Here is a 23,860-nt window from a genome sequence, read left to right as displayed (position 1 = left end):
GTACCTAATGGCATTTCCCCTACCAACCAATATGGCATCTAATTTATAATAAAAAGTGTTATGTCTCCTGTTATATTTAAATTGCCTCAAATTAAGGTTAAGCATAAGATTGGCATGCCAAGCCAAATTATAGCAGAGGATTGCATGAACAAGCAATGTTACTAATAGATGCATTTTTTAATCCATCAAATAATTATTACTTTTTTAAAAAAATCAATGTTTATGAGTATATAATTAAATTCCACTTAGAAAATCCTTAACTTAGGGTCAAGCCATTGGCTTATTTAAATATAGGTATATCTGGTAATTTTCAAACCTAAGTTTACCACCAGGGAAACTGTGGTAATTAAGTTGAACAGTTACATATCACTAACCTAATCAGTATAAATAAGGATTTCTAAGTGTTATTTTATTATATACTTATCATAACTGGCCATGCTAATGTTATTGATATTAAACTGCAGACAAGATTATTTAAGAACTATGCAGAAAACCTGAGCATCCTACCTTTACTTTACATATAAATTCACATTATTTTTTCTCTTCATAGCATCCCTTGTACCAAATAACTGCTTTCCACAAGCTCTTAAAGACTCCCTGTCACTCATCAAGACAGCAGCATCAAAGACAGTACTGACACCTATGACATATATTGACAGCGCTTATCAAAGCTAAACCTATGTAATAAGGTTCTTTTCCTGACACGCTTGTCAAGTAACAAATATATTTCTTCTCAACCTGCATAGGATACTTTTTCACTTAGTCCTATCTTCCTGCTTAAAAAAAAAAAAAATCCTTCCTGAAGGGAATTAAGAGCTAAAGAACTCACCAATAAACAGTCCTACTGTTCAATAAATATACTCTGCTAATAAGTCTAATATACAAATATGATGATAAAAGTTTCAAAATGGATGGAACCTTGTTCCAGTGCCATACTGACACTTAACAAGGCTACTAATCATTTGCTTCCAAAGGAGTCTGTTATGTTCACCTCTGTTTGTGATAAACCTATTATCTAAACAGAATTATTCTTTAAGAATATACACAAGAGGTTTTCCTTCATTATTCTCACACATCAGATATGGTGCTTTTGTTTTTGTTTTTTGTTTTTGGCTACTATCTACAGTGAATACTTTGGAGCCATAAAACATTTATATTCTGGACTATATTCTGATCAAATCAGGAATGTTCTTCAGTGCTGCTGCTGAAGGATCTGCTCCGGATGTGATTTCTCAGTTGCTCTATAAGTTCAGGATTCTGTTGTTGTATTTGCTGAGCAAACTGCTGTCCCCTGTAGTAAAGAGGCAAAATAAATTAGGGAATTTCCAGTCATATAATATCCATGCAAAAATAAGTTCAGAAGATGTGAGACTACCTAAAAGAAACTTTTCCTATAAAACAAGTTTTAGAATCATGGCTTTCCCAATAGCATTATACATATAGCATTATTAATAGTGTACACACTGACTCTCAACCTTCTATGATCAAATGAAGAAAACAAAATACCCAAGCTAAAAAATGAGTGCCTGGATTGGGTGAATCCACAATAAGCAAAGGGCTCAGGAAATGCATTTATGATAATATACTCTACTCTTTTAAAGTCTTATTACTTTCTTATAGGACAAGGTGTGACAGTTTGAGATGCTTACAGACATTACCTAACAACAGATTTTTAAAAAGGCAAAGAAGTTTCCTAAATTTGTGACCTCAGTTATATGTGTCAGAATCATAATAATCATGTTAAAGATCACTCTAAAAATACAGTATTCTAAGAGATCATAATCATGATCAAAAGCAGCAAACGGTACTTGTTGCATCATATAAAACTTCCAGTTGACTACATCAGACACAGATTCAAAAAGCAAACTATCTTAAGCAATCTGGATACAAGTAAAAGAAATGTGCTCAAATGAGAACATATAACAAATTTCTCTAGTGATAACAGATACTGAAAAATTTCAGTAAAGGTGTGAACATTAATACATGTAACATGATTTCATTTATTTATTTTCACTTATTTTTGCAATGTTGGGGATCAAACCCAGGGCCTTGGAAATGCTCACCAAATATTCTACCACTGAACTAAACACAATATAAAAATATATTTTAGGTGGATATTTGACTTTTATATCCCTGAGTAGTTACTTAAATCTGTCAAAAAAACTTTTTCTTGGGTCTTCATTGGTAAAAATGGAAGATGAACTGTTTACATATGAGATTATAATATACTTGTATTTAAGATTCTTACTGTTTCTATGCCCTTACAAGTAGCAGGTCACCAATCCTTAGGCTCCTCTATAAATGAAGATGATAGTACTAATAACCCTAAGTAAGAAACCGAGGACCCTAATTTCATACTGAAAACAAAGTAAGTAACAAAAAATTAGGCTGCAAATCAAAAGAATAAATATACACCAAACCCTGCCATTGATGCTCTGAACTCCTGAGTAAATCACTAACTTGTACCTCAGTTTTTCTACCTATTGAATAGAGATGTAAATTGCCTACTTCTAATTTCTGTCCTTCAAGATTTTTCTGATACTTTAAGATCCATTGGGAAGGGAAAAATGTATACTGAACACATGTGAATGCTCTTCTTAAAAGACAGAGCTAGATAGGTGACTCATCATGTCTTTTGGATTCCTGCCTTTCAATCTGAAAAGTAACTCCTACTTATGTACTGTTTTCAGTTTTATAACTTTAAGGAGACCAATGATATTAACAGTAAAAGATTTAAAAAGCAGCAACAGCAGCAAGCCCTTGCCCCTCACCTTAGAAAATAAATTTTCATTACTTCTGTTTTAAGTGAGACTTACGCTTGGATGAGGCTAGACAGGTCAGTTAGGCCTCCAACTCCAGCAGCAGGTCCTCCAATGGCATTTGTCATCATTCCTGACATTCTATGGTATGCAAAAGATGTATCACTGAGATTAGGATATATTCTTAACAAATAGGGTAACTGGACCAAAAAAAAAAGCTAAGCCTACATTATGTAAGAGGTTAGATCAAATTATAGTTTCAAATTCTAAATAACTGGCATTCAGGGAAGTATTATCATATTTTAGCTACTGTGCTCAACTTAAAAGACTGGCAAGTAGAAGAGAAAAATGTAACAAGCTCCTTCTGTGTACTTACAGCTGTTGAACTTGTGGGTTCTGCATTAAACTTGCTGCCTGGAATTGAAAAATAGTACTTCCCATTAAAGGTAGTCAATAGGGATCTTTAACAAAGATTTTTTTAAAGGTATGAAAGCTAAACCATGTAAGTACTAGCATCCTGTAGAGACTCAGTGCTACACAAAGTAAATGGGAAGGTAAAAATAGGAGATCTTGGGAAAACTGACATTAAAAATATTACAAGGCTAATGAGATTCAATACTATAAATAGCACTATAAACTAAGGCTATTGATAGCAGTTCACTTACTATTGCTGATCAGATCAATTAAACCAAAAGGAAAAATAGAAACTTTAAAAGTATAAAGAATCTGGGGCTGGGTTTGTGGCTCAGTGGTACAGCGCGCACCTTGCACATGTGAGGCACTGGGTTCGATCCTCAGCACCACATAAAAATAAATAAAGTTATTGGGTCCATCTACAACTAAAATATATATTTTTAAAAAAAGTATTTAAAAAATCTCCTACACTTGAAAGGGTCCATCCCAAAAGACCCTTTGGATGTGACTGCTCTGTGGCTTTCAGAATGGACTAGAAAAGCCCTTTCTCAGTAGGACTGAGATGAAAGCAGGATTCCCACTTCATGCATGAAGCAGGGCTCTGAAACTCTTAATAACTCTCCAAAACCCCATTTCTTATCTATCAAGCTGACTTTTAGCAGGGAATTTAGAAGGGAGCTTTTAGAAGCTCCCTTCTAAAAAGTCCTGAGCCGGAAATTCCAGCTACTCAATTCCATGGCATCACACATGCTAAGCATGTGTTATATCATCAGCCCTGACCCAAGTACTGGGGATTAAACCCAGGGTCATTTTACCACTGACCTATATATTCCCAGTGTTTTTTTTTTTTTTTTTGAGATAGAGTCTTGCTAAGTTACCTGAGTAAGCCTTGAACATAAGATCCTCCTGCCTCAGCCTCCCAAGAAGCTGGAATTACAGGTGTGCACTACCTCTTTCAGTAGCCCTGACTCAATTTTTAAGAGTCAAAAATATGTTTTTAATCATTGCCTTATTTAACTCCTGCATGGTGGTGTCATGCCCTATTTTGGCACATAGCACTTTGGAGCCTAAGTCAAATCTAAAAAGAATTTCATTTTTATGTCTTACATAAAGACAATAGCATAACCTGAATCCTGAAAGTGGGTAAGTAGGTTTAAAAAATGTCACAAACATTACAGACTTCTTTGCCAGCAAGTTGGTAATAAATTTGATGGTAGGGTGGAGGTACTACCAACGCTCAAAAGACATCCTAATCTCACTGTAAGTGAGTCATCTGCATTTCAACTGCTTTGGATGGATCCATGACATTTATTTGAAGGAACCAAAGATAAGTAAGAACTGATTTCCTGCCTTCCAGGGGCATAGGTATGACAGTATGTTTCCTCATCCAAAGTATATAGTCCTCTAGGGAGCTTTGTATGCCCAGGTAACAGCCTAAACCCTCTAAATCAAATTTACCAAACAATGGATCAAAGAATGTATGTTTTCCAAAAGATTCCTAAGTTATTTTGTTGGTTTGTATAATAGAATTTATATATAAGAGTCTGACATGAAAAGTTCAGATACACTTTTTTTTTTCCTTGTGGTGCTGGGTTAACAAGAGCTTTACACAGGCTAGGCAAACACTTTACCACTGAACTATAGCCCCAGCAACCCCAAATACTTGCTTAAGCTGAATGCTGAGCAACAAGCTTAAAGAATCACTATATTCTCAATTCTCAGACTTAAATTCTTAGATACTTCCAAGGACCAGTTTCACGTAAGAAATTTAACCTTCAGTGTAATTGCAGATTCCTATGCCAATCTGATGAAAAACATGGCTTTCTCCTAGAAAAGCACACATGTTCACAGATTTTTATATTCATTCCACTGTGGGGAACTTAGGGGCTTTGTGACATCCATATCTGTCTTCTTTCAGAGGCAGGTAGACCGGTGAAGCATCCCTGCCTTAGCCTCTGCCCCCAGTATTTCACTACCATCACCACAAAAGCTCCCTTCTAAAAAGTCCTGAGCCAGAAATTCCAGCTACTCAAAGGCAGGAGGATCACTTCAACTGAGGAGTTGAGGACAGCTTGGGCAACATGGCAAGACCCCCATCTCTTAAAAGACTATGGAAAAAATGAAAGTTTGGAAATACAGCTCTAGGTAAAACAGTCAGTAAAAGGAGATATACTCACCATACTAATGAAAGCTGGATTATTTATCAAACTAGCCATGTCGAAGCTCAATCCAGTTCCTGTCTGTGGAAGAGTTATATCTAAGAATCATTCCAACCACTAAAAATTAATTTCAATAAATTATGAATGACAGAAAATATTTCACTCATTCTGCATTAACAACTTACAGGACTAGATACCTCTCTTAACTTCTGTTCTGCTATTTTCAGATTTGACTTATAGGAATCATTTTCAGGGTCAAGATCTAATGCCTTTTGATAACTTGTAACTGCTTCTTCAAATTTATTCATAGCAGTGAGGGCCAGCCTGAAGAAAATACATGGTAAATATAGAGTATAAGAGTTATGCTAAAGAACATCAGGAAATCACAAAGTCAAATCTTAATAATTCAAATTCATATACTTAAATTATTAATATTGTACTGTGTGGGTTCACAAGAGTATCACTAAAATTCCCTCTAATTCCAAGTTTTTATAAATCTTATTTCTCTCTATTCTTCTTGCTGAAAAGTTTGGTTATACCATACGGATTGTGAACATAATGCTTAGAGATGACCTTTATCTGCATTTCCCTTTTTTAAGCCTAATATTGAGGTAATTTGCTTTATGAACGCCTGGAGTGAACTCTGCAAAGATTTGTGCTGACAACCCTGTGGTCATGTAAATCCATGATGCTAGTTCCATTTTTAAAAACTCTAAAATATATCTATGCTTCAAAACATCCCACATTCTTTCTTCCTAACAGTGTCTTTCAGCAACCATAAATATGAGTTTTCTATTTAAAAAGTAGGCTGCAGGGTATCAGATGACTATCCTTAACAAGACATTTTTGGTAAATAGAGAAAATTAGCATTCTTTACAACTCAAATAACAAATTATTACCCAGGCACAAATAAAAATTAGTTATTAAATGTTAATGTTTGTCTCCACCTAGTTATAATTTATTTATTGGAAAATTACTTCAGAACGAAACAATAATGCTATATATAGAAAGATAGTATTGGGGGGTTTTGTTTGTGCTGAGATTGTTTTTAACATATTAATCCATTTTTTTTTCTTATTCTGACTTACCTCAGAGACTTTTGATTAAGAGAAACTACAGTATCAACCACAGAGAAATTCTCACAACCTAATTAATTTTCCACCCATCAACCCTGAAAGATACTTAATCAGAGTCCCCAACCTTAATCAACAGTCAATAAATATTCATTAAAGTCTTATTTTATACCAGGACTATTGTGAATACTCAGGATTCCACAATGAAAAAGATAAATTTTCTCACATTAAGAAAAGCTCATTCTACTTGGGGAGGACAGGCATGAAATATGCAATCAAAAAGAATAGATACTAAAGAGAATAAAGAAAGAGCTGCTCAAAAATGCCACACTGAGATGACCTATATGACATGAAGAAAGCAGTTACCAGGAAATCAGGGGAGGAGTATTCTAAATAGAAATAGCAGTAAACACAAAGTCCCTAAAAAAGATGAAAACTTGGTATGCTTAAAGTATAGGACAAAGACTGAAGAGGAAGGAGCACAGAAAATAATGTAGAAAGAGATGATGTCAAAAAATAAAATACTTGGGAATCAACTTAATGAAAGAGGTAAAGAATCTATATAATGAAAATTACAGAACACTGAAAGAAAGAAATCAAAAAAAAAAAACCTTAGAAGATGGAAAGATCTACCTTGCTCTTGGATAGGCAGAATTAATATTATCAAAATGACCATCCAAAAGCACTGTACGGATTTAATGCAATTCTGATAAAAATTCCAATGACATTCCTCATAGAAATAGAAAAAGCAATCATGAAATTCATCTGGAAAAATCAAAGACCCAGAATAGTTAAAAACAATCCTTAGCAGGTGGCATCACTATACCAGGCCTTAAACTATACTACAGAGCAACAGTAACAAAACCATCATGGTATTGGCACCAAAACATAAGATCCTCCAGCCTCCTCAGCTTTTAACCTGAACACTAGGTAGTTATCTTCTATAAAGCCTCCATGAATTAGCAAATACCAATGGTACAGACTAGAGGACACAGAGACTGACACACAAAACTACAATTATCTTTTATTAGACAAAGGTGCCAAGAACATGCATTTGAGAAAAGATAGCCTCTTCAACAAATGGTGCTGGGAAACTGGAAATCTATATGCAACAAAATGAAATTATATTCCCATCTCTCACCATGCACAAAACTCAACTCAAAATGGATCAAGGACTTAGGAATACAACCAGAGACCCTGTGTCTAATAGAAGAAAAAGTAGGCCCTAATCTTCATCATATGGGATTAGGCCCCAACTTCCTTAATAAGACACTTGTGGCACAAGAATTAAAATCAAAAATCAATAAATGGGATGGACTCAAACTAAAAAGTTTCTTCTCAGCAAAAGAAACAATCTTTTGAGGTGAATAGATAGCCTACATATTGGGAGCAAATCTTTACCTCTCACATCAGATAGAGCACTAATCTCTAGGGTATATAAAGAACTCAAAAAGCTAACCACCAAAAAAACAAATAACCCTATCAATAAATGGGCAAAGGACCTAAAGAGACATTTCTCAAAAGATGTACAATCAATCAACAAACACATGAAAAATGTTCATCATCACTAGCAATTAGAGAAATGCAAATCAAAACTATTCTAAAATTTCTTCTCACTACAGTCAGAATGGCAGCTATGAAGACAAACAACAATAATTGTTGATGAGGATGTGGGGAAAAGGTACACTCATACACTGCTGGTGGGACTGCAAATTGGTGCAGCCAATATGGAAAGCAGTATGGAGATTTCTTGGAAAGTTGGAAATGGAACCACCATTTGACCCAGCTATCCCTCTCCTCGGTCTATGCCAAAGGACTTAAAAACAGCATACTACAAGGACACAGCCACATCAATGTTTATAGCAGCACAATTCACAATAGCTAAATTGTGGAACCAACCTAAATGCCCTTCAATAGATGAATGGATTTTTAAAATGTGGCATATATACACAATGGAATATTACTCAGCAATAAAAGAGAATAAAATCGTGGCATTTGCAGATAAATGGATGGAGTTAGAGAAGATAAAGTTAGCCAATCCCAAAAAAACCAAATGCCAAATGTTTTCTCTGATATAGGGAGGCTGATTCATAGTGAGATAGGGAGAGGGAGTATGGGAGGAATAGAAGAACTCTAGATAGGGTAGAGGAGTGGGAGGGGAACGGAGGGGGCATGGGACAATTAATGATGATTGAATGTGATGATCATTATTATCCAAAGTACATGTATGAAGACACAAATTGGTGTGAATACACTGTGTATACGACCAGAGATGAAAAACTGAGCTCTATATATGTAATAAGAATTGTAATGCATTCTGCTGTTATATATAAATAAAAATAAATTTTAAAAAAAGAAATAGATGCTGTCAGAGCAGTCAGGTGCCACATAGGATCATCGGAGCTCAGACTCTATTCTAATTGTAGTAGAGTGACATGATCTAAATTATGTATTCTAGAAAGCTCACTCTGCCTTCTCTAGAGGATCAGCCAGGGTGAGAGGCAGAACGGAGGCAGGGAGACGAGTTAGGAAGTGACTGCAGTAGTCTAGGTAAGAGAATGCAGTTTGGACTAGGTCTGTAAGCAAGAGAGTACTCAATATCTGTGTCTAAGATACACTCAGAAATTAGAATAGACAGGACTTGCTAATATATTAGATGTGCCAGGTGTAATATGAATAAAGACTGACTCCTCAGCTTTTAACTTGAACACTAGGTAAATGAATGATGGTATAATTTACTGAGATGGGAAGATTTAAGAATGGAACAAGAGCTCTGTTTGAAACAAAATGCCTATTAAATATCTGAACATAATGAGAAGTGGTTGAATATATGAGTTTGAAGTTCAGACATATAATTTAAGAGATCCAACAACATATATAGTTGATTCTCATTCACAGAGTTATGTTCTATAAAGCCTAAATTGTTAGCAAATACTAAATTATTCCTAGTGAAAGTATAGGGTTAGGTTCCTGTGAAACTCTGTGAACATTTTCATCACCTGATCAATACATAACTTGGTTTTATGTGTTTCTGTTTAAATAAACCTTATTTAATATACATTTTTCACTAATTAGCACTGAAATCACTGCCACAAGTCTAACTCATGCCTAAACAACAACTTATCTCACACATGTATTTTCTCTATAAGACACATTACAATCTTTTTGCACTTAGGAACAATTGTGGATTACACATAAATTTTATCAAGAAGGCAAATCATACATACAGAACCTACAAATAATGAGTAACAACTACAAATGGACTTTAAAAGTCTGAGGCAAAGCAGGCCATGTATGGTGGTGCACACCTATAATCCCAGCAGCTCAGGAGGCTGAGACAGGAGGAATGCAAGTTTAAAGCCAGGCTTAGCAACTACGAGGTGCTAGGCAGCTAAGTGCGACCCTGTCTCTAAATAAAATACAAACTAGGGCTGGGGATGTGGCTCAGTGGTTGAGTGCCCCTGAGTTCAATCCCCAGTACCCCCCAAAAAAGTCTCAGGTAGGATGCAATCAGAAGAGAAGAAGCAGTAGAAGAGGATAAATCCCTGAAAAGAAACATCATTTTCAAAGGTGAAAAAGGAAGAAGAAGAAGACTGGAAAAGAGCACACAGTGAAGTAGAAGGAAAACAAGGCAAGTGTGATAAAACATAGAGGATGAAATCTGTCAAACTTATGATAATTGCACCAGATAATATAAATGTGGTAGGGTGAAGATACAGAACTGAATACTAGCTCCAATAAAATACCAAAAACTGGTGATCTCACCAACAGAGTGACTATATTAGGGTTATCCAGACTAATACAGAAACCAATAGTACAAAGAGATATATGGAAAGATTTATTAGGAAGCATTAGCTCATTATGGAAGGTAGGAAGTGCCACTATTTGCCATCTGTAAACCAGAGGTACAGGAAAATTAGTGGTGTAGTAGACTCCAAACCAGAAGATTTGAGAACCAGAAGAGCCGATGGTTTGAGATCCAGGTCCAAGGGCAGGAGAAGATGGATGCCCAGCTGGAGGAGAGAGTGAATGGACCCTTCCTCTGCCTTTTGGTTGTATTTAGTCCATTAAAGGATTGCATGCTGCCCTCCCACATTGAGGAGGGTGATCTTTACTCAATCTACAGATTCAAATACTAATTCCTTCCAGAAATATTCACATAGATATCCCCAGAAATGTTTTACCAAGGGGATCCCCTACCCAGTCAAGTTGACAAAATAAGCTATCACATAGACAAAAGGCCTGCTGGATGAGATGAATAAGGAACAAGAGATGATGCAGATGAGACAGGAGGTACAGATAATCATCAGGGGCTTTACAGAGAAAAGAACTGAGATGTGAGACAATAGCTGGAGAGGAACACGGGATGATTCCAGTCTATGACGGAATTCCAGCGATTATCTATTAGAGATGGAAAACTAGTGTTGTAGAAGATAAAGGGGATAACTACAAGTATGATATCAAAAGTACAAAAGAATGAGATCTTAAAATATGGAGGGAAGTGATATTCTTAAGAACCCTTCCATTTTAAAAGGCAATCTTTATAGAAAAAAGGCAATCTTTGTAGATACAAATGCAAGTAGATTGGTGGACTCAGAAATAGGAAGATGAGTTGTTACTCTTCAAAATAGGTCTATTTTCTTAATTAAGTGTAAAGCAGTATCAGCTGAGAGTCACCATGGAAGGGGAGCAGTGGAAATGTGAAGGGTGGGTGCAAAATAGTTGCATGAAAGAATGAAAAGGTGAATTTTGATGTAAGAAAAATAGGACTGTCTACCAGTGTTGGGTACTCATCTAGATTTGTGGTTATGGACAAGAAATGACTCTGCTTGTGTGGTTATACTATCTTCTCCAATAACCAATTAGTCATAAAAAAACTAGTCACCTTACTCTCAAGTCATAAAATTTGTAGTCAATTCCTTCCTTATATTTATCTTCTTTTTAATTCAGAGAGGGTAATACTAAGCAGGAAATTCATAATCAAACCATTAAGAACAGTGTCTCTGATACTACTTGGTACAACTTTGAACATTCTCCCAGAACTTACCCCATCCTCCCATAGGCCTTACTGTATTTTGAATCAATTGCTATTGCTTTTTCACAATCCTTTATTGCATCTGTGTAGTGACTTAATTTGCTTTGAGCAGCAGCCCTAAAAGAAAAATAAAAAGAGATATTTATTGTAAGTAGCTACCAAGACACTAATTTAGATATTCAGGTACTAACAAAGCTACATTTTCCTTATTCCAAATGGTTACTCACTCCTACTAAATTTCTCAGTTATACTAAGATAATTATATGATCAAATTTTTTTAAAAGCTCAGAAAATTATTTTGAGAAAGCAAATATGTAGGCTTCTTTTCACTCTTTGCTACAGAAAAGATAAAATATATAAGTCATACACTCTACCTACCTACTTACTATTTTTCTAATTTTTCCAAACAGAAAATTGAGACAAACAGGGCACCCAGACACAGAGTGAGTGCATGCTGTGAAGGGCTGCAGATATCACTGTGCAGTCAACTGATCATTTTCATAGTAGGGTTCAAGTACAAATAAAAGCAATACCCCAATCCACGGACAGACAGACAGATCCTTCCATTTATTCACTTCTGAAGCAGAATAAACTTCTTTCAGTCTCCCAGAAGTTCTTATAATCTTGTCCCTCAAGAAAAGGTTTAAAATGTCAAGTTTGGAAAAAGAATATTTCCATAGAATAAAATCTTTGTGCTTGTGAAATCCCCTCAGTAATATTCCCAAGTAGGAATAAGTGACTCACAAGAGAAACAAGGAAGAAAAACAGGAACTCTAAGAAGGATGCTCAGCTAGTCAGAAAAGCATTCATCAAGAATACAAATAAAAATAAATGCTAAAGAGGATGTAGAGAAAAATGAACACTTTATACTGTTGGTGGGACTGTAAATTAGTACGATCACTAAGGGCATCAGTTCAGAGATTCCTCAAAAGACTAGGCATGGAACCATCATATGACTCATCTATACCACTCCTTGGTATTTATCCTGAAGAATTAAAGTCATCTTGCTACAGTGATACATGCCTGCCCATGTTTATAGCAGCACAATTCACAATAGCCAAACTATGGAACCAATCTATCAACAGATGAAAAAATAAAGAAAATGTGGTATATGTGCCACATGGTGTTTTATTCAGACATAAAGAAGAATGAAATTGCCATTATGAAGGGTCTTATGTTTACTCTCCTATGTGGAAGCTATAGAAGAAAAAGAGAAAGATGGGAGGTCAGAATCTAATGAAAATCAAAGGGAGATAGTAAAAGAAAGGGAACAGGGAGAGAAAAGGGGGAAGTACTGGAGAGTGATATAGGGAAATTATATTGTGTGAATGTATGAATATGTAACAACAAATCTCATCATTGTGCACCAATAAAAAATGTGGCAAGGGCTGGGGTTGTGGCTCAGTGGTAGAGCACTTGCCTAGCATGTGTGAGAACTGGGTTCGATTCTCAGCACTGCATATAACTAAATAAAATAAACATCCATTGATAACTAAAAAAAAAAAATTTTTTTAATGTGGCAAGAAAAAAAAGAAGAAAAGATTCTCAGGAAACAAGTGGAATGCCAGCAGCTAAAAATCAGTAGATGCATGAGCAACAGTGATCAGGTGCCAGGGCCATGTGTCATAATTACTTCTTATAATACCCCCACAAAGCACAGTGCTGTAGCCCCACTGCCTCATACAGGAACTCCAAGGCCTAGGTCCCTTCTATTAATAAAGGCTAAGGAAGCACTTTCTGAAAACTTGTGCTTGCAAGCTTAGAAACTGACTTTCCTTTATGTTGAGTCTGCAGACAAAAGGCCTCTGAAAAACCCCACACTATCCCAAACTCTCTGACATCACTGTCCCCTCCTACTGCATGCTGAGAAGCACTACTCTCATTTTTACTTTTATTTACCTTTCTTCTTCTCCTATAATTTCATTTGTTGTTTTAACTATGTTAAAATAAAAAAAGGTTTGTTTAACTGCCCTAACATCTGCTTCCTTGAAATTAGCCAAAGGTAACTTCTTTCAGGGACTTACCTGAATTCTAGTAAGCACACATGAAAACAATGAAACTGACTAAAATGTAATTTATCTCCAAGTTTTAACACTTGCTGATCCTCAGCATTCCTTAAGTATTTTCTAATCTCCTATCCTTTAAATTATAGACTTAGCATTATTTAATACTGCTTTCTATATCACATCAAGCTTATTATTATGCTTCATAACTACTGAAAGGACATGAAAATAGATTAATTATTTATTAGATCTCCATGAACAGAATGCATTATGTAAAATGAATCCTGGAGAGAAGTGGTAAAAGTAAGATTGCCAATCCTGGAAGTTGAACCTGGAACTATAAATCCACCAAAAATTCTTAAAGAATTAACCATATAATAGGAAGAAAAAGAAAGGGGAACAGAGGCTGGGGTTGTGGCTCAGTGGTAGAGTGCTCGCCTAGCACGTGCAAGGCCCTGGGTTTGATCCTCAGCACCACATAAATAAATAAATAAAGGTACTGTGTCCAACTACAACTAAATAATAAATACTTCAAAACAAAAGAAAGGGGAACAGGGCTGGGGATGTGGCTCAAGTGGTAGCGCGCTCGCCTGGCATGCGTGCGGCCCGGGTTCGATCCTCAGCACCACATACCAACAAAGATGTTGTGTCCGCCGAGAACTAAAAAATAAAGATTAAAAATTCTCTCTCTCTCTCTCTCTCTCCCCTCTCACTCTCTCTTTAAAAAAAAAAAAAAAAAGAAAGGGGAACAGATAGTTCTGATCAACAGGATAGTTCCTTGGGAATTTCTCCATGCAAAGGTGCCAATCAAAGATCACCCAATAGATAAGGTGACACCCTGCTCAAGGGAGATTCTATGCCAGTCACAAAATTCATTAGTTCATAGGCTCGGGTTCAAATGCTGCCCTGAGGTAGAGAGTTATGGGCATAAGCTGATAAGCTCTAATGGGGCTGTTTTACCCACAACTTCAGTTTTGTTTATCTTAAAGAAGGTTTCTCACAATAAATCCTTTTGATGTTTAAACCTATATAATAAATGTTCTGAGCCTGCTTATAGTCAGTCTTCTTCCATCAGAAGTTTGGCTGATCCACCGGGTCCCACTTTTTTTGTACTTTTGTGTGTGTCTCTCTTTTTCCCAATCCCCTCACCATCTGGTTTGGGAAAATGAATAACCATCTGTGGGCACAACACTGAGGAATTCCCATAGAGGCAGGCCTCCGCAGAGCAGATTAACAACATGAGTCTGGGTCACTTATATTCCCCATCTAATGCAAGTACTCCAGGCCTATATGCATTTATTAAAGTTATATTGTGTAAAATTAACAAGCTTCCAGACAAGTTGAGGTTTTCCTTTTAGAGTAGTTTAACTCTGGGAAAATTTTCAAATCCAGCCTTCACCAGATTATAGACATGTCAATGGCTGACACACGCATACAAACTCCCAAAAAATAGATTTCAAAAGAACTCACACTGGCCTGGGAGTGTAGCTGAAAGGTAGAGCACTTGCCCAGCATGCAGGGATCCTGAGTTCAATCCCCAGCATTAGGGGAAAAAAAAAAAGCCATGAATCATACTTACGCCCAATTCGGCTTTCTAAATTACAATACATTCAGAACCCAAACTGTGCATCATAGCAATAATAGGGGAGGAATGAGGTGTTGGCTCAAGACCAACATCTCTTCCTTGGATGATTTTATATTTTGGTCCAGAGAGCCAGGAAGATGTCCTGGAAGCTTTCAAATCTACTTGGCTATTCCACCTGCTGTTTGAGTTGCCTAAGGAACATTTCTGAAAGTAGATTAATGTCTTAAATCTTGCCAACTCAGGAAGTTGAATCTGTGATTACAAACCTACCAAACCAAATTTCTCCTATGAAGTAACAACATTACTGGGAAGAAAGGAGGAGTTAATGGCCTAAGCTTTAAGACAGGTTTTTTAAAATGATTTTATTATACCTAAGTACAGATCCTGGGAGAGGGACTTGTAGAGCTAAGTATGCAATCTATATGAAGTCCAGATCCTATAGGAAAGGCAATTCTGACTCCTTATTCACAGGCCTTGAATCTGATATATCATGGACATCTCATTCTGTATATCTGCAAAAGGTGATTGTGCAGAACAGCAAATGCCCAGTCTCATTTCTTTCTGCTAAGGATCTTTTATTCCAATCAGTGTATGTGGCTACACACATGCATATAAAAGGTATGAAGGGTAAAGGTATCAAAAAAAAGGATGGAGGTAGGGACATTCTGAAAAGGGTACACAGAGAAACAATGACGTGGCTTAAAACAATAACAACAACAACAAATCTCTAACTAAATATGTACTAAATGCCTTCAAGAAACTAAAAGGAATTACTTATATTTTGATAACTGAATTTGATTTTTAAAAATATAATCAGAAATCAAATTCTAATACATACAATTTAGCTCACTCTCAATGTTATATACCAAAAGTTTTCAAAGGGAACAATAAAACCATGTGGATTGTATTTTAAGCCATTAATGTATAAATACATTCTGAATTTAATGTTGACTTTATGTATTTCTATTGTATTTCTTTGCTTAATTTTTTTTTTCAGTGCTGGGGATCAAATTCAGGGCCTTGAACATGCAAGCAAGTAAGTACTCTACAACTGAGTTACACCCCCAGCCCTGCTTAATTAAATTGTATTGTTAATAAATGTATATCCATGCCCTAATACACTAATCCTCATTGTAGCATTCTCACACACATCATTAACATATATAAGACTATCTAGGAACAAATAAATAAAATCTAAAAAGATTTATCAAGTCTGAGATGAAAAATAAAACCTTAATGTGCCAGGTGCAGTGATACACCTGTAATCCCAGCCGTTTGGGAGGCTGAGGCAGAAAGATCTTGAGCTCAAAGCCAGCCTCAGCAATTCAGCAAGGCCTTGTCTCTAAATAAAATATACAAAAAAGTGTGGGTGGGCTTGGGTTGTGGTTCAGTGGTTGAGTGCCCCTGTCCAATCCCTAGTATCATGAAAAAAAAAAAAAAAACTTAACTATGTACCTAAATCCAGGTATAAATTAAGGATGGCAATGTGTTCCACCCACTTTGCACAGAATCTCAGAGCAACTGGGGACCATTTATCTGATCTGTTAATGCCTGCTGTATCACCTCTACCTCAAAACTCTGTGGGAGCCAGGTCTAAGGCAAGGAAAATACAAGGCAAACGTAAAATACCCTGTTGTCTCAGAAAGCAAGAAAGTGTTTTTAAAAAATGTGAACAGGTTGTGGCTCAGTGGTAGAGTACTTGCCTAGCATGTGTGAGGCACTGGGTTCAGTTCTCAGCACAGCATATAAATAATGAAATAGAGGTCCATTGACAATTAAAAAATATTTTTTTAAATGTGAATATGTACATATGTAATTATGTATATATAGGTATATGTGTTGTATATACACACATATTTCAGCAAGAAAATTATATATATATATACACACACACACACACACACACACACATACACTATATACATATGTATACATGTTCAAACATATACTCACATTACCCAACAGAGAGAAAAACAGAAAGAGGAAGTAAATGTGACAAAATGTCACCTGTTGTTGGTTATTAGGTAAATGTATATGAATATTTTTCTCAATAATTCAAATAGATTTTTAATATGTGTAAACTGGTTTTAAAAAAACACACACAAACATGCTGCCATGTGACTATTTCATCATTAGAGAGCAATCTCCCTTTTAAACTTCACTGAATCAGTACATCTCAAATTTTTGTTGAATACCTTTGATATGCTAAGCTCTGAGCCCAAACTCACTATAAAGAGATGAAAAGAATATCCTTTGCCCTGCAACCTTCCATAGTCTAACAGAGAAACAAGATAAGTAAATAATAGTATAGTAAATACAACCAAGAAAGTATCAAAGGAAGACCAGCGCAGAGAAAGGTATGGTCAGCCCTATGTAGAGCCATCCAACAGGAATTTCTGTGACAGAGAAGTTCTTAAACCATACTATCCAACACAGCATTCCCTATCACAAGTGACTAATGAGCACCTGAAATGTGCTAGTGCCACCGAGAAACTGTTTCCTTTTATTACATTTTAATTTACTTAAATTTTATTACATGTTAATTGATTTAAATTTAAATAGCTACATGTTCCTAGGGACTACCATATTGGACAGCACCACACCATAGGACATGAAAAAGAAAGCTGTAGGGGCATGGTCAGGAGGCTGGAAGAGGAGAAATTAAGAACATCTTCCCCGGAAAAGCAATACCTTAGAGATTTTGAAGGATGACTAGCAGTACAACCAATTAGATTAGTTGTAAAATACTGAAGGCAGAAGGGAAAGCACATAAAGCATGGAGAATGTTGCACCATAGTATTCTTAAGAATCAGGAAGTTTGATGCTACATGTGCATAGGTAGTAGAAGAGGAACGGAGTAGGAGAAAAAGTGAAGATAACAAATTTAACAGAAAAGAAAAAGGCTAGATATGTGGGTGTGTGTGTGTGTGTGAGACAGAGAGAGAGAGAGAGAGAGAGAGAGAGAGAGAGTGTTTACATTTGGTTAATAGAAATGTGAGGCTACTTTAAGTCTCTGTTGCACTCAGTTAGCAAAAGAACCTGAACTAAAGGAGAAGGAAACAAATTAGCTATTTGAGAGGTGGATGAACAAGGGAAGCATAAAGGAAGATGCCCTGATCTCTGTCTTCAGATACTCACAAGAGAGAAATAAAACCAGGAGGATCAGATTCAGAAAGAGGGTGGGTGGGAAGAAAGAGGATGACTGAGTTTCAATCTTGACAGCTTTAGATCACAAATGGCAAGCTATGGTGAAAGCAGATTTATGCAGCTCACGAAAGGAAGGGGAGAGGCAGCTGAGACTTGGAAGGAGGCCTGGAAAGCAAAGAGAATACAAGCTAGATTTGAGTCTCTTGTGAGATGAAGCCGAACATGCCGAGGTCTGAACTGAATAACAATATAGTCTGTCCTCTGCCTTTGCTCTCTGGTTATCAGAGCATAACTAATGAAATTCCAATAGAACAACACAGTCAGAAGCTCTGTATTTTTAGGCACCCTTGCTTTCTCTATTTTATTAAAACAAAAGCATAAACAGTCTTCTATTTTTAAACAAAATTAGGTGGAAGAAAAGTTACAATTACCTCACATGTGCCCTATCACCCATAAATAAACTGTAACAAAAACATACTCCTACAACTGAAAAAAAGGTTATACTGTTTTTGAATGAAACAAATATTGGAGATCTGGGACTATGCTAGGGCCTTTATCACTCCTTATAACATCCTTTGAAATAGTTAGTATTACCCTTGTTTTACAAGTGAGTAAATTCAGGTTTAAAAACATTGAGTGCCCAAGAGCACACAGCTAGTAGGCAGCAGAACTAAGATCCAATCCAAGTTCAACAAATAAAGTTTAAAACCCATAAAATGACTGACCGGACTGCTCACACAGAAGTAGGAAAACAAAATACAAAATCATGAGGTCTCTACTCCCTTCTTTCTCAGAACTAAGAAGGCCATATGTTATACTCTTCAATCTTTAATGTCTTCCCATCTTTTCTACCTATCCAAGTTCTACCTGCTCTTCAAAACAGGTCCATCTCTAGTTCCATATCACCTGAGAGGCCTTCTAAACAAATTCCCCCCATCATGTTCTCTTTCTTGTGTATTTTTTTTAAAAACTGGAATTGAACCAAAGGCATTTTACCACTGAATTATATCCCTACCCTTTCAAAGTTCTTATTTTGGGACAGAGTCTCACTAAGTTGTTTAGGGCCTCAATAAGTTGCTGAAGATGGCCTTGAACTTGCAATCCTCCTGCCTCAGCATCCTGAATTGCTGGGATTATAGGCATTGCACCACTATACTCAGTTTCTTTCTTGTGTATCTTTTATTCCATTTATTACTTAGGTCATTGAATTCATTCATCCTAGAAGCACAATTCTACTGTGGTTGAAGTAATATACTCAGCACTGAGGTTGTAGAAAAGAAATAAAACACTAAGTTTGTATGGGAACAGAAGACATAGAAAATTGCTGTTCATTTCACACTATGAGGTAATTGAAAATACTTTAGTTGTTTGTTACTTTATATAGGTAAGTATTAATGTGGATATCTGGTTGATTCACCATCACTGAAAATTTCTTATATTCCTTTTATACACTTCATTCATCCAACAAAAAACTGGCTGAATTCCATTAAGGCACAGTGCTAGGTGCTTTAGGGGATATAAACAAATACAAACTCTAGTCTCTTCCCTTCCCTGAAAAAAAAATATGCATATAAAATAAGGCAGAATATATCAAAAACCTATATAAGTGTTACACATTATAAATACTTAATGTCTAGAAAAAAGGCAAAATACATAATTAGTTCTTAAGAAGTGTTCAGGTATTCTGAAGCATCAGTAAGATCCTTAAAGGCCAAAATAGAAGATACATATTAGAAAATAAACAGTTTTGCAAAAGAACTGTGCCAAATGATCATTTTCTAACACATAAAAAAGTCACTTCTATAAAAAGTACACTGTAGTTCATCCTAGTGAGCTTAGAATGTGGAAAATATTTTAATTAGAAATATAACTGGGAAAAATTAAAATTAAAAACAAGATTTAGATCTGCTTTCTGAGCTTCCAATTCTCAGCAGGCAACTGGCCAGGAAAAATGGCAAGGGGGTAATTGGCAAGGCTACAGGCTAGTGAAATATTTATAGATACAAGAGACTCAAAAAAAAAAAAAAAAACTCAAAAGGATACTGAAGTTCTACTTAGCATGTATATGAGATATACAAATAAGCTTTTCTAATTATTTAATATTAATTAGCATGCATTATTACTGTATTCCTCAGGGGAAAAGATACTATTTAAATGCAAAAAAGGAACATAATTATGGATTCCAGTTTAACAATAATTAAATAAAAAGCAAAGAGAAATATTGCCAAGAATCTCTTCCAATATAGAGTTAGAAGACTATTTGTGAACTCTAATCTCATTAAAATAAATTATTTGTTTAGGCTTAGATGTTTCATGTTCACAGTTAAAAGTATATGACTTGCTGTGTTCTATAAATGAGAAATTTTCTGATAATATTTATATGTGGTCATAACATTTCAAGATACTCTTAAATGTATTCATTTCAGTTTCATATGCTAAATTAAAACTATATATATATATATATATATTTATTTATCTGATTACAGAGATAGAAATCAAACATTAAGCCACAACTTGGGGACTTCATTTCCTCAACTTACTTGGACTTCCTATTTTTCTGGGCTAGAAAAATTAACAAAGGTAATTTTTTTTTGAACAAATAAGATTAAGATTTCCATTTTTCTGATGTGTCTTTGCCTGGCTTTGGGATCAGGGTGATATTGGCCTGATAGAATGAGTTTGGAAGTGCTCCCTCTTTTTCTATTTCCTTAAATAAATTGAAGAATATTGGTATCAGTTCTTCTTTAAAGGTCTTGTAGAATTCGGCTGTGTATCCATCCAGCCCTAGGCTTTTCTTGGTTGGTAGACTTTTGATGGCATCTTCTATATCATCACTTGAAATTGATTTATTTAATTGTGTATATCATCCTGATTCAATTTGGCAAATTACATGACTCTAGAAATTTGTCAATGTCTTTGATATTTTCTATTTTAATGGAGTTCAAATTCTCAAAATAATTATCTTCTGTATTTCTGGAGTGTCTGTTGTGATATTTCTTTTTCACTACATAAGTTAGTTATTTGAGTTTTCTCTCTCCTTCTCTTTGTTAGCATGGCTAAGGGTCTCTCAATTTTTTTTTATTTTTTCAAAGAACCAACTTTTTGTTCTGTCAATTTTTCCAATTGTTTTTTTTTTTTGTTTCAATTTCATTGACTTCAGGTCTGATTTTAATTATTTCCTGTCTCCAATTGCTTTTGGTGTTGATTTGTTCTTCTTTTTGTACAGCTTTGAGATGTAATGTTAAGTCACTTATTGACTTTTTCTTCTTTTAAGGAATGAACTCCATGCAATGAACTTTCCTCTTAGAACTGCTTTCATATTGTCCCAGAGATTTCGATATGTTGTGTCTGTGTTCTATCAGACCTTAAACTATACTACGGAGCAATAGTAACAAAACCAGCATGGTATTGGCACCAAAACAGACTGGTATACCAATGGCACAGACTAGAGGACACAGAGACTAACACACAAAACTACAGTTATCTTATATTAGACAAAGGTGCCAAGAATATGCATTGGAGAAAAGATAGCCTCTTCAACAAATGGTGCTTGGAAAACTGGAAATCCATATGCAAGAAAATGAAATTAAATTCCCATCTCTCACCATGCACAAAACTCAACTCAAAATGGATCAAGGACTTAGGAATACAACCACAGAGACCCTGTGTCTAATAGAAGAAAAAGTAGGCCCTAATCTTCATCATGTGGGATTAGGCCCCAACTTCCTTAATAAGACTCCTGTGGCACAAGAATTAAAATCAAGAATCAATAAATGGGATGGACTAAAACTAAAAAGTTTCCCCTCAGCAAAAGAAGCAATCTGTGAGGTGAATAGAGAGCCTACATCTTGGGAGCAAATCTTTACCCCTCACATCAGATAGAGCACTAATCACTAGAGTATATAAAGAATTCAAGAAGCTAAACACCAAAAAAAAAAAAAAATAACCCTATCAATAAATAGGCCAAGGACCTGAAGAGACACTTCTCAGAAGATGATGAACAATCAATCAACAAACACATGAAAAAATGTTCATCATTACTAGCAATTAAGGAAATGCAAATCAAAACCACTCTAATATTTCATCTCACTTCAGTCAGAATGGCAGCTATTATGAAGACAAACAACAATAAGTGTTGGTGAGGATGTGGGGAAAAACTTATGGAAAGCAGTATGGAGATTTCTTGGAAAATTGGGAATGGAACCACCATTTGACTCAGCTATCCCTCTCCTCGGTCTATACCCAAAGGACTTAAAAAATCAGCATACTATAGGGACATAGCCACATCAATGTTTATAGCAGTACAATTCACAATAGCTCAACTGTGGAACCAATCTAGATGCCCTTCAATAGATGAATAGGTTAAAAAAAATGTGGCACATATACATAATGGAATATTACTCAGCAATAAAAGAGAATAAAATCATGACATTTGCAGGTAAATGGATGAAGTTAGAGAAGATAACTCTAAGTGAAGTTAGCCAATCCCAAAAAACCAAATGCCAAATGTTTTCTATGATATAAGGAGTTGGCTTCATAGTGGGGTAGGAAGAGGGAGCATGGGAGGAATAGACGAACTCTAGATAGGGCAAGAGGAGTGGGAGGGGAAGGAAGGGAGTATGGGGTAAGAAATGATGGTGGAATGTGATGGACATTGTTATCCAAAGTACATGTATGAAGACACAAATTGGTGTGAATATACTTTGTATACAACCAGAGATATGAAAAATTGTGCTCTAATGTGTAATAAGAAATGCATTCTGCTGTCATATATAAATTAAAAAACTGATTTTAAAAAAAAATTGAGATTTCCAGTGTGACCAACTAAATTCCTTATGGATCCAGTCCTTACATAGATAACTTTAATTTTTTGACAAAATGCAAAAGCAGAAACATACTGGGATACCAAGTAACCCTAAGTAGAAAAATGGCTAAGCAAACTGTGATATATTCAAACAACAGAATCTACCGAGCAATAAAAAAGAATAAACTATACACAATGACATGGCTGAATCACAAAAACATGCTTAACAACAACAACAAATTTTTATGTAGCTGGGCAGTGGCACCTGCTTGCAATCCCAGCAACTTAGGATGTTGAAGCAGAAGGAGCGCGATTACAAGGCCAGCTTGGGCAATTCATTAAGGTCCTGTCTCAAAAAAAAAAAAAAAAAAAAAGGACTGGAGGTATAGCTCAGTGGTAAAGTTTCCCTGGGCTCAATCCTCAGTTCAAAAAAAAATTATATAGAAAAGTATGTATAATTTCTTTCCTATGAAATTCTAGAGGAGACAAATCCAATCTATGGTAGGAGAGAAAAATAGCACCAGTGATCATCCCTGGTGAGCATTATAAGCAACTGACTGTGAATGGGCATAAAGAACTTCCTGGACATCTGATGATGACTTTCAATATCTTGAAGATGTGCTTAAGTTACACAGGTGATTTATTTGTCAAAACTGAAAGTACATCAAAATTTATATATTTTGTTTTGTACACATTTTACCTCAAAAGAAAAAAAACTAAACAAATACTGAACTCTAATCAATGATATGTATGCTATGTGTTTAGTATAGAAGTGTACTGATCACTGAAAATTGCTCTGAAATGTATTAAAAATAAGATGGGGGCTAGGGATATAGCTCAGTTGGTAGAGCACTTGCCTTGCATGCACAAGGCCCTGGGTT

At 35.6% G+C, this 23,860-nt stretch overlaps 1 protein-coding gene and 1 long non-coding RNA gene across 5 annotated transcripts in view; one reads left to right on the top strand and one right to left on the bottom strand.

The window, feature by feature from the left end:
* Nucleotides 1–777: 777 nt before the first annotated feature.
* The window catches only part of Sgtb (small glutamine rich tetratricopeptide repeat co-chaperone beta), a 40,173-nt gene continuing 17,090 nt past the window's right edge, over nt 778–23,860 (bottom strand). For 3 of the 4 annotated variants that reach the window (XM_021722483.2, XM_005319560.5, XM_021722484.3), the window contains exons 6-11: nt 11,453–11,557; nt 5,518–5,656; nt 5,351–5,413; nt 3,136–3,173; nt 2,817–2,900; nt 778–1,291 (exon numbers count right to left, since the gene is read on the bottom strand). In XM_021722483.2, the coding sequence (XP_021578158.1) occupies nt 1,180–1,291; nt 2,817–2,900; nt 3,136–3,173; nt 5,351–5,413; nt 5,518–5,656; nt 11,453–11,557 (541 nt within the window). In that variant the 3' untranslated portion in view covers nt 778–1,179. The remainder of the gene's footprint in view (nt 1,292–2,816; nt 2,901–3,135; nt 3,174–5,350; nt 5,414–5,517; nt 5,657–11,452; nt 11,558–23,860) is intronic. The other variant, XM_078015865.1, reaches the window with a different exon arrangement.
* Nucleotides 11,673–22,976, top strand: LOC144365105 (uncharacterized). The gene is made up of 3 exons (XR_013423341.1): nt 11,673–19,520; nt 20,662–20,755; nt 21,450–22,976. It is a non-coding gene; the product is annotated as an uncharacterized LOC144365105 (long non-coding RNA).

This window comes from Ictidomys tridecemlineatus, chromosome 1, assembly GCF_052094955.1.
Source record: "Ictidomys tridecemlineatus isolate mIctTri1 chromosome 1, mIctTri1.hap1, whole genome shotgun sequence".
NCBI lineage: Eukaryota > Metazoa > Chordata > Mammalia > Rodentia > Sciuridae > Ictidomys > Ictidomys tridecemlineatus.
This window is presented reverse-complemented; position numbering and strand designations above follow the sequence as displayed.